The sequence below is a fragment of the Oryzias latipes genome, chromosome 2 (genome assembly GCF_002234675.1).
Source record: "Oryzias latipes chromosome 2, ASM223467v1".
NCBI classification, from domain to species: Eukaryota; Metazoa; Chordata; class Actinopteri; order Beloniformes; family Adrianichthyidae; genus Oryzias; species Oryzias latipes.
The window spans coordinates 614603-630894 of NC_019860.2; the positions used below are offsets into that span (position 1 = coordinate 614603).

General features: G+C 42.9%; 1 protein-coding gene across 3 annotated transcripts in view; it reads right to left on the bottom strand.

Moving 5' to 3' along the window:
* The window catches only part of LOC101169930, an 83172-nt gene that overhangs the window by 40352 nt on the left and 26528 nt on the right, over positions 1–16292 (bottom strand). For all 3 annotated transcript variants that reach the window (XM_023963860.1, XM_023963854.1, XM_023963865.1), the window contains 8 exons: positions 7350–7570; positions 7084–7275; positions 4507–4664; positions 4187–4429; positions 3664–3809; positions 3376–3533; positions 2785–2968; positions 2235–2699 (listed from right to left, as the gene is read on the bottom strand). In XM_023963860.1, coding sequence (XP_023819628.1) covers positions 2235–2699; positions 2785–2968; positions 3376–3533; positions 3664–3809; positions 4187–4429; positions 4507–4664; positions 7084–7275; positions 7350–7570 — 1767 coding nt within the window. The remainder of the gene's footprint in view (positions 1–2234; positions 2700–2784; positions 2969–3375; positions 3534–3663; positions 3810–4186; positions 4430–4506; positions 4665–7083; positions 7276–7349; positions 7571–16292) is intronic.

Consider the following 16292-nt stretch of genomic DNA (forward strand, 5'->3'; position numbering starts at 1 on the left):
CAGCTAGAGCTCAGTGAGTTTGAATAGAGAACATTCCCAGGGGTTGACATAGCCCAGAAATTTGCACTGGCCCACAGGGCCAGTAGTTTTTGAAACTTACTGGCCCTGCCTGAAAGTTACTGGCCCGACACCGCATAGCGGCCCCCGCCGCTCCGCAGGTGCTTGCAACTTTAGGGGGGTCCGGGGGCATGCCCCCCCGGAAACTTTTAATATGGTGCAATTTGGTTCATTCTGGTGACATCACTTATTTCCACACTTTTCAATGACTGAAAATAGACCATATCAAACTTAAATCTGCTCTAGTCTGTTTCAGATGTTTTGAAGAGAGCACTGCAGTGTAGTAGGTAACACTAGTTCAGAAGTTTTCATGGTGCTTCTAACGGCAAATATCGCAATAAATCATAAACCTTAAATGTGTTAAAACAATCTAATGGCAGCTTGAACCATTTAACGAATCAAATAAATCCCTTAATGCATTTGACCAATCGGATGGACGCCTTCACATTGTTGACCAATCAGATGGAGCCCTGTTATGTTAGATGTTTGTAACCTATGTCAACGAGGGTCATTTGGAGTATAATTTTTAAACTGGGAATGGTTATTTGGTTATTTTGCTGTTTGTTTATATACCGCAAATTATATCGTTATCGCAATTTTATTCTCTGATATCGCATATCGAGAGTTTTCCCTAATATTGTGCAGGTCTAACTGAGATCATTCAGCTAACTAGAAATACTTACTGCTTACAGTGTTGTAAAGAAAAACAAAATTAAGTAGTTTAACATTCTACTGCATTTGAGTCTGAGATTCAGGTATTTGGAGTTGCCTTTGATTCTTTGACATTCAGCTTAAAGCTTAGTGGATACAGTTTCATCTTCAATGCATTCATTAAATATCTTGCTGTCCATACTATTAATTATACCCACTACTCCATCCAACATATTCCTATCTATTCCTGCCATGTCTTCCACATCTCTGACATGCTTCAGTCTCTCTTCAGTGACGGTGTCGGATTTATAATCAAATGTAATAATAACCCACTGGCTTGTGCCTTCGTTGTTGCTGTTTAACATTGTTTTGTATTGAATTGTTACATTCAATAAAGTTTGAAAAAAAAAAGTAGTGATCGCGTGCCGCGGATTCGCAGTGAAAGCGCGGAGGAGGAGAGAGGAAGTGATCAAGGTTCCATAGAACCTGAAGTCTGAACACAGGACTAGCAGAAAAACTAAACTATGAAGACGAGGTAAATCTACACGTTTTCGCAAAATTACTTATGAAAAGTGAAGAATATATAAACGTTAGATATTGTGGCCGAGCGACAAGTGAAAAGTAAAGTCTTGTGGTCGCACTGCTCGAAAAAACAGCGACAAATGGCTATGTGAGCCCTGATTCCACAGATTCCATTGGATTCAGGTCTGGACTCTGGCTGTTCTAACACCTGGATATGTTGATTTGTGAACCAGTCCATTGTAGATTTTCTTTATGTTTTGGATCATTGTTGGAAAACAAATCTCTGTCCCAGTCTAAGGTCTGTACAGACTCCATCAGGTTTTCTTCCAGAATGCTTCTGGATTTGGCTCCATCCATCTTCCCATCAATTCCAACCATCCTCCCTGTCCCTGCTGAAGAAAAGCAGGACCAAACCATGATGGGGCCACCACAATGCTTTACAGTGGGGATGGTGTGTTCAGGGTGATGAGCTGTGTTGCTTTTACGCCAAACGGAACATTTTTCATTGTTGCCAAAAAGTTGGATTTTTCAGACCAGAGCTTCTTCTTCCACATGTTTGGCATGTCTCCCAGGTGGCTTGTGGGTAACTTTAAACAACAGTTTTTATGGATATGTTTAAAAAATCTTGAAACTCTTCCATAAAGGCCAGATTAGTGAAGTATAGTATAATTTAAAAAGCTCTTTACAGAACAGTGCAGGTAAAAAGATGTGCAAAAGGAATGTGCAAAAAGGAAAGAAAAATAGATAATAAAAAATGTGCTAAGGTTATCTTTTGTATTGTGAGCTGTTGTACAGGGTTTTTGCATTGGGTATGAAGGATTTCTGGTACTGGGCAGTTTTGGTTCTTCGTTCTTCAGAAAAAAATTCAGTTTTATACCTTTATGTTTGAACCCTGAAATGTGGCAAAAGGTTACACAGTTAAAGGGGGCCGAAAACTTTCACAAGGCACTCTAAGTAAGACTATGTGACCTCCTCTTTAATTCCTTTTTCAAAGGTTGTCATACCTGTGTAGCCTCCTTGCCTTCTTCAACACTTCAAACATGTGCTCCTGAAAGACGTCCAGCCTCCTGTAGCGACCACGCTCCAGGTTCATTCGGATTATTTCAAAGTTGAGAGGTGGTTTCTCAGGGGCAGCAGGATCCACAGCAGGAATCTCAGCCAGAAAGTCACTATTGCATCGGTGCTTCTTTTTCTGGTGGCTCATTACAGAAACATAGAGGTCCCTGAGGAGCTCCATGACCCGACGACCCACTGGCGGTGGCCTGAAGTCTTCCTCTGTGTATGGCATCATGTCCATGTCACTTGACAGAGAGCTTTGCATTTGAGGCATTGAAGGTGTCACAGGAGCATCATCATCCTTGTCCATGTCTTCCATGTCATCATGTCCGTCATCCATGTCTGCCAGTTTAACCTCATCTATCTTCTTGTCCAAAAAGGGTGAAGCTTCCTTCTGTGGTACATAGAGTTTCCTACACAAAACACCAAAACAAGATGGTAAAAGAAGGATCTGATTCAGTTTAGATCAGAGGAGAAGTTCTTTTTGACTTTCCAAACCTGAAATAGTAAATCTCATCTTCCACCACTTTGGCAGAATATGAGAAGCGCTTCAGACCCTCTAACTTTTTCACTTGTTTCTCTGTCTCAATGTAGCTGCTCTCACACAGCAGGATGTCCTCCTCGGAGTATTCTGTAGGTCTGCATGACAGGTACTCCTTAAAGGAGGACACCATACATTTGCCTGGAAACACAACAAGGGTCGTTACCAAGTCAGTTGGAAAATAGACTTTTTTTAATGACATGATTTTGGCCCCAGGGCTTCATTATAATGTTTCCTCACAATAGAGCCAAGCTAGAAGTTCCTCTTACAATTCCAATTCCAGCCCTGTTTTCATGCCTGCATTCTTTATGTAGGGGTCTTGGGGTGTGCCCCTGTTTTCATGCCTGCATTCTTTATGTAGGGGTCTTGGGGTGTATGGGTGAATGTCAATGGTGGGTGGGGGAGGAGGTTGGCTTTAATTTCAAAATGTTGTGCCTATGTTTGGCTTTCGTTTGTAAAGCTCTTTGACAACATGAAAAGCACTTTTTTTTTTTATCAATAACGTTTGAAGGCCCACATTCAGAGACGGCTATATGGCTGTGCCGTACCTAGGACACAAGTCATGGGCAAGGTTTCCTCCAGGTGACTTAGAAAAACCTCTCTCTTGTAAAACATCTTTGTGGGTTCGTGCTCCGTTTCCTCAGGATGAATGAAAATAGGTCCAAAGAAGAAGGTGGTTCCATTCTGCAACCACAGCTTCTCAATTCTGTAGACAAGTCAGTGAAACTGCATGAGGGATCGCAAATTAAGAATTGTACTTGCAACACTGACATTTCTCAAAACCTATTTCTTGTTCAGAGGTTTTTCTTGACTATGCTTGGTTTATTTTCACCAACCTGGCAACCCGGGGCTTTGACAATCCATGTGACTGGATGTAAACGCAGTCTCCAAGTTTAAACCACATGTTATTGTAGCATAACTGTTCAAAGTACTGGCAGCCTGGCTCGGCTCCATTTATCTCCATGGGAACATCCTCTCGCTCCTGAAATGTTAAACATTCACAAACATTCAAATCTTGACAGTTTCTAATTTGAAATAGAGTTCTTTGCTGCCAGAATTAAATGTAAGCATATGAGTTTTCAAGCACAAACATCCAGATTTTATTTTTTCCAGCAAATATAGGTTTTTATTACTAAGGAAGAGTCCGGACAACAGAGACTTCATGAAACAGCTAAACATGCGTTAACACCAAAAATAGTGGCATACATGTAGTTTGATAGTAAATATAGCTTTTGTTTACACTGACTCAAGTCAGCAGAATCTAAAAGGTTTACTAAATATGTCAAGAATCTTTAAGAAAGGTTGATCTCATTTAACTGCAACAAACAACAATCAAATCAAGCAGGTGCTTCACCTCACCTTGTCTTCAAAACTGCCGGGGTTTGCATGAGAGAAGGACGCTTTGTCCAGGTCCGGTTTGGCAAACATGGAGGGCACACGAACGACGGGCAGAGGCACCACCCGGGGCACCAACTTTACTGGACTCTTTGGCAAGAACCATTTTTGGATTTTCTTGAAGGGCTTGACTTTACCAACATAGCGGGACTCACACACATACACATCTGCAGGTTTGAAGCCCTCAGGTTGCATTTCGAAGTAATCCTACGTGAATCACAAAAAGACACCTAAATTCACTACAGTTCTATTGTCATATGAAACCTTTTTGGGGGGTGTCTAACCTTCACAAAAACAACCACACATTTGCCGAGAACTTTACTGATGGGCACTCTGCTGCGGTAGCAGCTCTTGAAGACTTCTTTTTCCAGAAAGGTTTGTGAAACTATGTGAATAGTTTCACTTGGCCGCTTGAACCAGCAGCCATAGAGCCACATCACACCTTCAAGGAACAACAATAGATTCATTTCAAAATATACAGCAGAATACACTCAACTGAAATGTTGCTGCCTGAAGATAGGTACACACATCAGTGAAGCATGGCATTTGACTTCACAACAGCTGATGCTCATGGGTCTCTGACTACTATGAACATTTTTATGAACTATCATTTGCTGATCATATTTCTTTTAAGATGCAAATGCTGAGTTTACCTTTGAGGCCAGGTTACAATCATGAAAATTCCTCATATTTGGATTGGAGCACTCTCAGAAGATGCAGTGTCGATGTACACTGTACATTCAGATAAATTATTAACTAATATTTCTCCTCCTAGAGAAGCAATTGCATTTAGAAATGTATGAAATAAGTTTTATTTGTAAAAAGGACCAGGCAATGAGAGCTGATTCCATGGCTATGTTGTAACAACATCCAAAAAAACAATAACTAAGGTCTGCAGGACTGGTTTGTTCCAAACAGCTCTTAAACAATGGCTGAAAACAAACCAGTCCTGCAGATGTTAGTTATCGTTGTTTTTTTTTGACTTTTTTAGACTTGCTTTTTATTGATTATTTCTATTTGATTGCTTGAAATAAACCATTTCAAATCAAAAATCAAATTGTAAATAACCTTTGTAAATATTTTTACCACTAATATTGTGCTATTGTATTGCGTTGTCAATGTAACTGTTGAACCTCTTATCCTGCTTTAGGACAACGGATGAAGCTGCCATATTTATGTCAAAGCAGCTGCTGAAACATTGTTTAATATGCAATGTCCTAATTCAAAATAAATAAATAAATAAATAAAAATCTGATGAAAAGAAGTCAAAGTTAATACTTCTGGCCCTAAAACAATTCCATGTATGGTAGATGGGGTCTGTGGCACTGAAAATATTTTAGAACTATGGTGACAACACTATATAAGAATATTTCACTGTGTCCAGAGGGATCTGTTTGTAGCAAAGGACACTGATACCGCTGGTGTAATCACAGCGCATAATGTCCACCAAGCTATCTCCAAACTGTCAAACAACAAAGCTACTGGACTTGATGGGGTATCTGAGTATGTAAAGTTTGCCAGTGCAAGTGTAATCCCACTACTTGCCATGTGTTTTACAGCTTTAATGTTCATGGATTTTAACCAGACTCTATGATAACTCTTATGTTTAGTAGCAGGGATAAAAACATAGCTGGAAAAATTGGTTGCTCTGAAAATGACAGACTGATAGCTCTAGCCAGTTTTCTATCAAAACTCTATGAGATAATCCTGCTGGACAGGATTCCAGAGTTTGTAAAAATGACTGATAATCCATTTGGGTTTAAAGAAAAGATGGGTCCTGACATGTGTATATATGATCTTAAAGAAATGATCTATTTCTGTTTCACTGTTATCTAGATGACTGTAAAGCTTTTGACAGAGTAAATCATAAGAAATTATTTATAAAACTGGTAGAGAGATGTGTACCTAAATGTGTTGTGTGTATTCTGGCATATTGGTATGCTCAACAAACAATGCAGGTCAAATGAGGAAAATAGGGTTTCAGACCTTACACTATTCTCTCTCCTATTCTTTTTAATTTTTATGTGGATAAACTGTCTCTCAAACCTAAAGTACTTGTTGTTCACACTTGTGTGGCTGAAGATCTCATTGTCAACCATTTGATGTTTGCTGACGATCTAGTTGTGTTGAGTCCAAGTACTGCTGGTCTTCAATTTGGTAACATCTGTTCAGCTTATGGGCTTGATAATGACATCACATTAAATGCACAAAAAAGTCTGATTATGATTTCTCGGACAAAAGAACACTAAAACCACAATTTCCCTGGTTTTGACCTATCAAATGCTGTACTCGTGTGAACTAATAAGATAAAGTATCTTGGGCATGTCATTTCAGAAGACTTGTCAGATGATGCAGATATCTACAGGCAGTGTCATGGTGTATATGGCCAAGCCAACACTCTTTCTCTAAAGTTTAGCATGTGTAAAGAAGGAGTCGAGGTGGTGTTATTTAAAGCATTTTGTCCTCCTCTGTATACAGCTCATCTGTGGACAAACTATAAAAGTACCAGTATGAGAAAGCTGCAGGTGGTGTACAATGAGGCCCTTAGGGTGCGTTTAAATAAGCCAAGGAGGGCGAGTGCTAGTGAGCTGTTTGTCCCTCAGAATTAACACTCTTTTAATTAATGTATTTTTTTATGAACTATAGTAATTTTCCTAACACTGCTTCTTAACTTGTGTATTCTTGACACTGCTTTTTTTATGTAGTGGGTTCGTGTACACCTTCTTTTGGACTGAGTCTGGCATAAATTCTATCAATCTATTATAAATAAGAAGCTCGGTTATTGTAGCAGTGACACTCTGGTGCTCTACATGTAATGCCATGTCACATATATCTGTGACAAACAGTCCTTTGAGGGTTACCAGCGCTGTCTTCCCACAGACGATCAATGCAGACAATGTGAGGCTTGAAGTACACTTCTGATGGCTCCACATAGACAAATTCTCCCACGCTGTAAGTGATGTTGTCAAAGGAGCATTCCTTTACATACTTGAGAAGAGAATTTGGTTTCCAGGGATCTCTTTGTACATAATGGGTTGTTCTCTCTTTTTTATCTGCAGAAACATTTCAGATACATTTTAGGACGAGAGATTCCTGTGTTTTCATGCATGAATACTAAATCAACTACCTTTGTTTTTCTCCTGTTCCTCTTCTGCTTTCTTCCTATCCTCCTCAATCTCTCTGGGAACTTTCTCTCTTTTTTCCCGATCTACATCACTTTGCAAGTGTTTCAAAGTGTAACGGAGTGCAGTGGACATTAGGATCTCTCCATTCTTGCATAACTCATCCCTGATCTTGATTAAAAAGTACTGCAGCTCCACTGCATCTTCAAAAATCTTTGAGTCTGTCCTGTAAAAAGACAAAGCATGAGAACCATTAGTATGTATTTGAGCTGCTTTGATTATTGCTCAGGATCTAATCAACATCCAAATCCTAAAAAAAAAAAAAAAAAAAAAAAACACTATTCAAGCCCCAAGCGGCGTTGTTAGGCGTTAGCCCACAGGTGCAACCTGCCCCTGCTCTTGCCGCCCAATTCTGACTCGCCCTTACTGGCTGAGCAGCTGCTACAGGCCCCGCTCTCCCCCTAGCACATATGCCAACCTGGTCAGAGCTGCATGTGATTATTTCAGTAAACTGTTTTTTAAAATGGCTGCTTTTCCGTTTCTGGATTTTAGTTCCATAGCAACTGTTATATGTGTTTAGGTCACCTGGGGGTAAGGAGCCCGTGATGGGACATGGGTAAAAATATTTGGATTTACAGCAGATACCTTTACATTTCTGTCTGTGTTTATCTCATTAACAAGCTCGGATTCACAGAGGATGTTTAGAGATCAGATTTATTTAATTTAAAAAAAGCACAAAAGCATCGGAAATCACGTCTCCATGTCTGGGTTCATTCACACTCCGGTACGCTCTCCGTCCTGCCAGAAAAGCAGCTTTCCGCCGCTACATCTGTGTCTCTGTGACCCACATTCATTCAATAGGACATTAATAAAAATAAGAATCAAACTAAGGGATCTATTTACTATTGTCTCCATGAAAATAAGTAAAATATAATAAGATTTAGGAGGTCCGAATTTGCTGCTTCCCCATACAGCAGTGGCTGTCGGTCTGCTCACATGACAAGCAAACGAGCTCCGACTGGCCACGGAGGGAGCTATTCCCAACCATCAATCAATCAAACTTTATTTATAAAGCACTTTTCATATAAAAGTGTAACACAAAGTGCTTTACATTAAAACAAGATAAATAATATAAAAACAAACATGAAAATTAAAATAAACAAGCACAAAAATAAATAAATAAATAACAATAGAAATAGGGCCCCCCTCCCAGTACCTACACAACCCCCCACTTCTTTCACATCTCCCAACCCCTACCTAGTGGGGAGAGATAATGAGAAATGACAAATAAGAAATGACAAATAAGAAACAGGCTGAGCACGAAAACAAGATGTTGGAAACGCTAGTAGTTGGAGCCTCCCAACCCTAGCCACAAGGACTCACAATCAACCCCAAAGAACAAAACCCAAAGTACCAAGACCAAAACCAACATCAAAGAACCCAAAGACCAACGCCAAAGATCCAAAGCCCAACCCCCTTTCATCCTACTATAAAATTCACAAATTCTAACTAATTCCCTGCCTGCATTTTTGGGTCCAGCTACTCCAATCCTAACAAAATAAATAAATGGTGGTAGTAAAAAATTAGTTAAAAGCCAGTTTAAACAGATGGGTCTTGAGCCTTTTCTTAAAAGCATTAATGTTCTCTGCGGCTCTCAGGTCCTCTGGCAGACTGTTCCATAAACGGGGGCCATAGTGCTGAAAAGAGGCTTCTCCGTAGGTTTTGGTGTTTACAGTTGGAATGGTTAACAGATCAGTGCCAGAGGATCTCAGAGTCCGCGAGGGTTCATACTTTACTAAAATGTCTGATAAATAAGAAGGCGCAAGACCGTTAAAACATTTAAAAACCGTTAAAGTATCTTAAAATCTTAAATATCTTAAAATCAATCCTGAAGCATATGGGGAGCCAATGCAGGGATTTTAAAATTGGGGTGATGTGAGCTCGCCTCCTGGTCTTTGTAAGAACTTGTGCAGCAGAGTTCTGGAGAAGCTGAAGGTTCCTAATGTTGGTTTTTGGAAGACCAGCAAGCAGGGCGTTACAATAATCAATTTTACTCATGATAAAAGCACGCATTAGCATCTCCATATTAGCAAGAGAGAGTAGTGGGCGGACTCTAGCCAGATTTCTAAGATGATAAAGACCAGTTTTAACCATCTGTTTTATTTGTGGGATAAAATTTAGCTTAGTCAAAAATAATGCCCCGGTTTCTGACTGTTTCTGAATGACTTAATGGAAATTACATTAACTTCAGACACTTTTTCTCTCTCTTGGCTTCAGGACCGATAACTAAAATGTCAGTTTTCTCCTGGTTGAGCTGCAGAAAATTATTTTCCATTAGTAATTTCACATCTAAAATACAGTTAGAAAGCAAGGGGCCAAGGATGGAACCTTGAGGCACACCACAATTAATTTCATGGACCCCGGAAAAGTTTGTGTCCATGCTTACCATAAACTTTCTCTCCATGAGATGGGAATCGAACCACTTGAGAACAGTCCCTGAAAGGCCAAGACTTTAAAGTCTGTTTACAAGGATCAGGTGATCAACAGTATTTAAAGCTGCACTTAGATCGAACAGAACTAGTACTGAGATCTGATCTGAATCCAAGGCATACCTGACATCATTAACAATTTTTAACGAGACTGTCTCAGTACTGTGGTTTGTTCTAAAACCAGACTGGTTTATCTAAAAAATGTTATTTTGTAAGAGAAACAAGTTTTTCTAAAACCTTACTTAAAAATGGCAAGTTGGAAACAGGTATGTAGTTATTAAAAACAGAAGGGTCTAAGTTGGATTTCTTGAGTAACGGTTTCACCACTGCCATTTTAAAGGCAGCAGGAAAAACACATGTCTGTAGAGAGTTCATGATATTTAAAATCTCACTCTCAAAAGACCCGTAAAATGATTTGTGATGAGCGGATGGAATCTAAAAAACAAGTCGTTGGATTAACTTGGGAGAAAACTCGACCAAGTGTTGCAGCTTCAACCAGGTCAAAACTGTCCAGTGCTTCCTCAGGTAAAATCAACCCATCATTACCAATAAAAAGGCTTTTCTGTCCATTTACAATGTTAGATCTGACAGAATGGATCTTGCTCCTGAAGTGGTCTGCAAAGTCCTCACACAATGAGGCGGAGGCTGGCATTGTGTTTTTGTACACATTCAAGTTGATTAAAGATTCAATTGTGGTGAAGAGGACTCTGGGGTTATTTTTATTTACAGAAATGATATTCACAAAATATGAATTTTTGGTCTGTTTTACTGTTTGATTATATACTTTTAGTTGGTTTTGGTACAGTTGATAGTTTATTACAAGTGTGTGTTTTCTCCAAAGTCTTTCGGCAGATCTACAACGTCTCTTCAATTGTTTAATTTCCTCAGTTCTCCAAGGGGGTATGGGTTTGATTCTTATTTTCTTAGATTTTAGAAGAGCAACTGAGTCGAGACTGGATTTTAATTTACTGTTAATACTTTCAACAAGTAGATCACAGGGGGCCGGTAAGACAAGTGGAGAGTAGGGGCAAACAGATGTAATAACATTTTCGACCACTTCAGGAGTCAAGTAGCATTTCTTTACCGCTCTCACAGAGGTCTCTTGCTTTATAAAACCAGTAATGTTAAAAAGAACACAGTAATGGTCAGATACAGCCAGGTCCACAACAGTGGACACACTGGTAGGTAAACCATGACTGACGACGAGGTCAAGAGTGTGCCCCCTGTTGTGAGTCAGCTGCATGACGTGTTGTTTAAAATCAAGAGAAGCTAGCAAGTCCAAGAACTGAGTGGTGCAATAGTCCGACTTCCAGTCTACATACAGGTTAAAATCACCTGTTAATAAAATCATGTTAAAGGAAGCGTGGACAGATGCTAGAAACTCAGAAAACTCCTCAATAAAAACAGAGCTTGGTTTGGGTGGTCTGTATACTGTGACGCATAAAACTGGAGGGCTGTTAAAAACAAAGGCATGATGTTCAAAGCTGGGGTACTCATCTAATGTAATCTCCCTCCCTGGTTGAAAAATAAAGCTAAAGTTGGGTGGAGAGGCCTCTGTGAGAACAGCAGATGCATCCGTGCTTAGCCATGTTTCAGTTAAAAAGAGACCATCAATATTATAATCATGGATAAAATCCTTTATGATAAATGTTTTGTTGGACAAAGATCGAACGTTGAAAAGTGCCAAGTTAAAAGAGGAGGGCGGAGTGGTTGTGGAACCTGCTTCCTCAAGATTTGGTGCTTCCTTTGGTGGACAAAGGCAGTTAGTGTTTGCTTTTCTCCCTGCATGCTCCCTCATAGAAGACCTGTCTGTAATAGTAGTCTTAATGGGATAGACTGGGGGGGGGGGGGGGGGGGCAGCAGGTTGTGGCAAGGAATCACTTCTGATAGTTGAAGCAGTTTCTTGGAAAATGTGTGTGTGTGTGTGTGGGGGGGGGGGTGTGAATCAGTCACTTCCACAGACCGATGTCTGCACGGATGAAGAGGAGGTTTGGACTGGTGTTGGAATGATGGGGGCCGGTGATGTCTGGACAGAGTGTCTGATGTTTTCAGTTCACTGCTGCCTAGTGGACTGGGGTGAATGCCATCAGTTTTATAAAATGAGGTTCTGTTCCAGAAAAGATTAAAATTGTCAATAAAAACAAACTTATTCTGGCTGGCAACAGACTGGAGCCAGGTGCTCAGACTAAGCAGCCTGCTGAAACGGCCCTGGCCGCGGAAGAGGGAGGGGAGGGGAGGGGTCCCGAAATAAAAACAGTCAATGGACAGGAGTTTAAAAAATGAAAAATTCTGATGAATGCCTTTTTGGTCGTTTCAGACTCCCGATAAGCTGTGTCAACCATGGAGCTCTTTTGTTTGTCATGCCTGCAGACGGGCAGCTGGAGAACCACTGCGGTATGGGATGTTGTACTTTAGGGTTGAACAGGAAAATTAATATTCAGAGTGGGTAACTTGTCTTTAATTAACATACTCTTTGGCAGTCCCTTTGCATGCTAAGGCTACATGCTTCATACGTATCCCATCCTGCATCACACAACCCGTACTTCCGCTCGACCAATCAACGTGTCGCTGTAACTACGCTGCATTAAAATACAAAAGAATGAATGACTATCAGAATATTATTCCGTGGGAACCAAAAATTATTTCGTGGAAACATTTTTTTTTAACCCATGTCAGGTCTCGGGCTCCATTTGGGGGTAACAAACAGACCTATGGGATTTTTAGCAGAATCTGCAAAAGTTAACTTTTGGGTTTCCATGGTAACAGATGTTTGGTTAACCACACTCACATTCCTAATATATTCATATTGTATTCTGCATTTACACTTTAGCCATCACATCCAGCCGCAGTCGAGCATTAAATTTGACGCGCGTCAAAATAGAGGCAGCAGACACAAATTTGACGTGCGAATGGCGCCCAGTGTGTCAATGCAGCACCGTTTCATTCAACTTGAGCCAATAATAGTAAAATAATAAGAGTAAAAAATAGTGAGAGCTCTAAAAACTACATTTTTTTCCAAACAGCTTTCAAATGATTCTTTTTTTTTTTTTAACTTGTCCTGTCCAACAGCTGAGCAGACAGATGAGAGCTGAGGGCCTCTTGTGTTGGACATATTTTACTTTAACAAGAGGGGTTATTAATCTTCAGACAAACCAAAGGTATGTCTGAATAAACCCCTTTTGTAATTGAGGCCAAACTCTATTAATTTCAATCATGTTTGAAAATCTTTGGTGTTGGACCGGACGGAAAAGGAAAGAGGGGAAGAAGAGAGAGGGATGTTAGAGAGAGGGGGGGTAGGAGGGTGATAATAGGAGGGGAAGGGGGATAAGACCATGAAGCAGCATAAAGCCGCAAGTTTACTGGTTGTTAATCATTATGGTAAGGTTCAAATGTAGTACAAAAGGGGCTGAAGGGGTGAAAAAGAGGAGGGAGAATGCCCAGCCATCCCCACCCCAAGACCCCCACCGCAGACGCAGCGGCAGCCGGAATCCCCCCAACGCCACACAGGAATCGGCAGGGGACAACCGCCGCCCTGGCGACCAAGCCCGCCACCCAGGCCAGGGCCAGCAGGACCGCCGCAAGGCCCCCAGAGCCAGAGAGCAGGGAGGCGCGGAGGGAAAGAGAGCGCCGCCCCAGCCCAACCAGGAGAGCAGCCCCCCCGCCGCGCCGGGAGAGCCCAACGCAGGGCCCCACCGGAGAAGGACGCCCACAGCCCCAGATGAGCACCCCACCACCACCCAGGAGTTCCGGGCACCCCCCCGCCCAGACCCCAGGTACAGGCCAGGACCCCCCCAAGGGAGACCCGCTCTGCACTCCAGGCAGCCATCCGCCCGGCCCACGGTTGGTCCAGGGAGGAGCAAGGCAGGGGCCCGCCGCCCCCGCCCAGGAGGGGGGAACCCCGGGGAAAAAAGAGGGCCCACAAGGGGTGTTGTAAATATGGCCCGACCAGGCTCGGCCACAGTTGGAAATTTGGCGGGGCCCAGCGCTCAGGAGCAAGGACCAGAACCCACCCCCCGGGGACACGAACACCCCCGGCTCAGATGTAATGTGAACCCCCCCACCGCGCGGAGAGAGCACCGCCGGGCCCAGGAAGCCGGCACCCCGGGGACACGGCCGCCGTTGCAAAGGGGCCCGTACCGCCCACCAGGGAAGAGGTAGGGGACAGATGGTCCTAGGTCCCACCTTCCTTGCAAAATGTGTGTGCGTGTATGTGTGTTTGAGAGGGTGTGTGTGTGCATGTGTGTGTGTTTATGTTGGAATGTATATATTGAGGGGGGAGGGGTGTGTGTACTAAGGGGGTGCAGTTAAAATTGGCGAGTAGGGCACTAAGGGGACATCTCCTGATTACTCACAGTGATGTCCCCTCTCCCTCCCCACCAAGGGGCCCTAAATGTCTAAGGTGCGGTTAAAATTGGGGGGTAGGGTGCTAGGAGGACATCTGCTGCTTGCTGGCAGTGATGTCCAAGCACCCCCCCTACCAAGGACCCTACATGTCTAAAGTGCAAATAAAACCGAAAGAGGGGGGGGCCCACTCCTGAGGTAACCATAGGAGGGGGGCCACTGCCAAGTAGCCCCCCCCAAGGCGCATCGCAGGCTAGACCCCCCACCCCCTCACCCTAATATGAGGTTATATTAGGAAGGGGGTAAGTTGGGGACAGCTGGCAGACTGTCCCCCGGTGGTCAAACAGCTGTCCCCCCCCCTTCTGACAAACCAGAGGTATGTCTGAATTAGGGCTGCACGATATGAGGAAAACTTGCGATATGCGATATTGGTGATTAATATTGCGATAACGATATAATTTGCGGTATATAAACAAATAGCAAAACAACCAAAAACATAATTTCCATTTCACTGCAACAGTTTAAAAATTATACTCCAAATGACCCTTGTTGACGTAGGAAGCAAACGTGAAACATAAAAGGGCTCATCTGATTGATCAACAACGTAAACGGGTCCTCCCGATTGGTTAAATGCATAAAGGGATTCATTTCATTTGTTCAATATTTCAAGCTGCCATGAGTTTATTTTAGCACATTTAAGGTAACCATTTATTGCGATTTTTGCCATCTTTTGTGGTATGCATATTGCACAGCTTGATGTTGCGATAACGATAAATTTGCGGTATATTGTGCAGGCCTAGTCTGAATAAACTCCTACTGTAATCGAGGCCAAACTTTCTTCATTTAAATCATATTTGAAAATCTTTTGTGTTGGACCGGACGGAAAAGGAAAGGAGGGAAGAATTGAGAGGGATGTTAGAGAGACGGGGAAGGAGGGGCGGGTGGGGCAACACAGCATAAAGCAACAAGTTTCTAGATGTTTATCATTACATTAAGGTTCAGATGTAATACAAGTCTATAAGCTAATGTTCTTCAAAAATGTTAAGATGGCAGCCACTTTCAAGGTCAAATGTCAACAAAACTTCAGTTGTGGTTTTGGACATAAGCTTGTGAAATGGGTGTTTAAATTTGTGAAGATCACTCAAACAGTCTGCAGTCCCGGGCCTTCTCCTGTCAGCTATGCTCACGTGCAAACTTTACGTCTGGTCGGCTCTAACCTGGATCCTCCTCTGGCTTTTCTACCGCCCCACGGCCGGGCTCATCCAGTACTCAGCGTCGGAACTCCTCCGTCTCCGCTGGCTGCCTACAGCTCCTGCTCCTCTGCTCTACGCCCGCACGGACCCCCTGCTCCCGCCACGCCGGAGGTACATCCACCGTGGCACGCACCGGCACTACCAAGCCTCGTCCAATCTTGTCCGCTTCCTCTCCTCCTCTACCCGCCGTCCTCCACGTAACACCGGACGTTCTGTGGACCACGGAGTGCTTTCCAGCCTCCCCGGACCTGCGAACTCGACTTCTTCGGCGCCGCGCCAGGTCATCAGAACCATCAACTTTGGCCTCATCAACATCCGCTCCCTCTCTAACAAGGGTCAGCTGATCCAGGATCTAATTGTGGACCGTAAGTTGGACTTTCTCTGCGTTACGGAAACTTGGCAGCAACAGAATGACTTTTCCTCTCTCAATGACTCCACCCCTCCCGGCTTTGTTTACCTCTGTCAGCCTCGTTGCCATGGCCGCGGAGGCGGTCTCGCGGTGATATATCGCGAGACGTGGAAAGTCCTCCCGGTTCCGCTCCCCTCATTCAGCTCCATTGAGTGCACTGCCTTCATGCTGCCTGGACCCACACCAACTGTAATAGCAGTGGTTTACCGCCCCCCAAAACCGAACAGGGACTTTCTGGAGCATTTTGGAACTCTGCTAACTCACCTATCGTCTCTCACTCCTAATGTTATGTGTATGGGTGATTTTAACATACATTTTGATAACAACCACCTCCCCCTCACCAGAGACTTCTGCTCATGCCTGGACAGTCTTGGTTTTTGTCAACATGTTCAGCTGCCTACCCATGCTAAGGGACACATTCTGGACCTGGTCTGCTGCTCTGGGTTAACCCCCTCT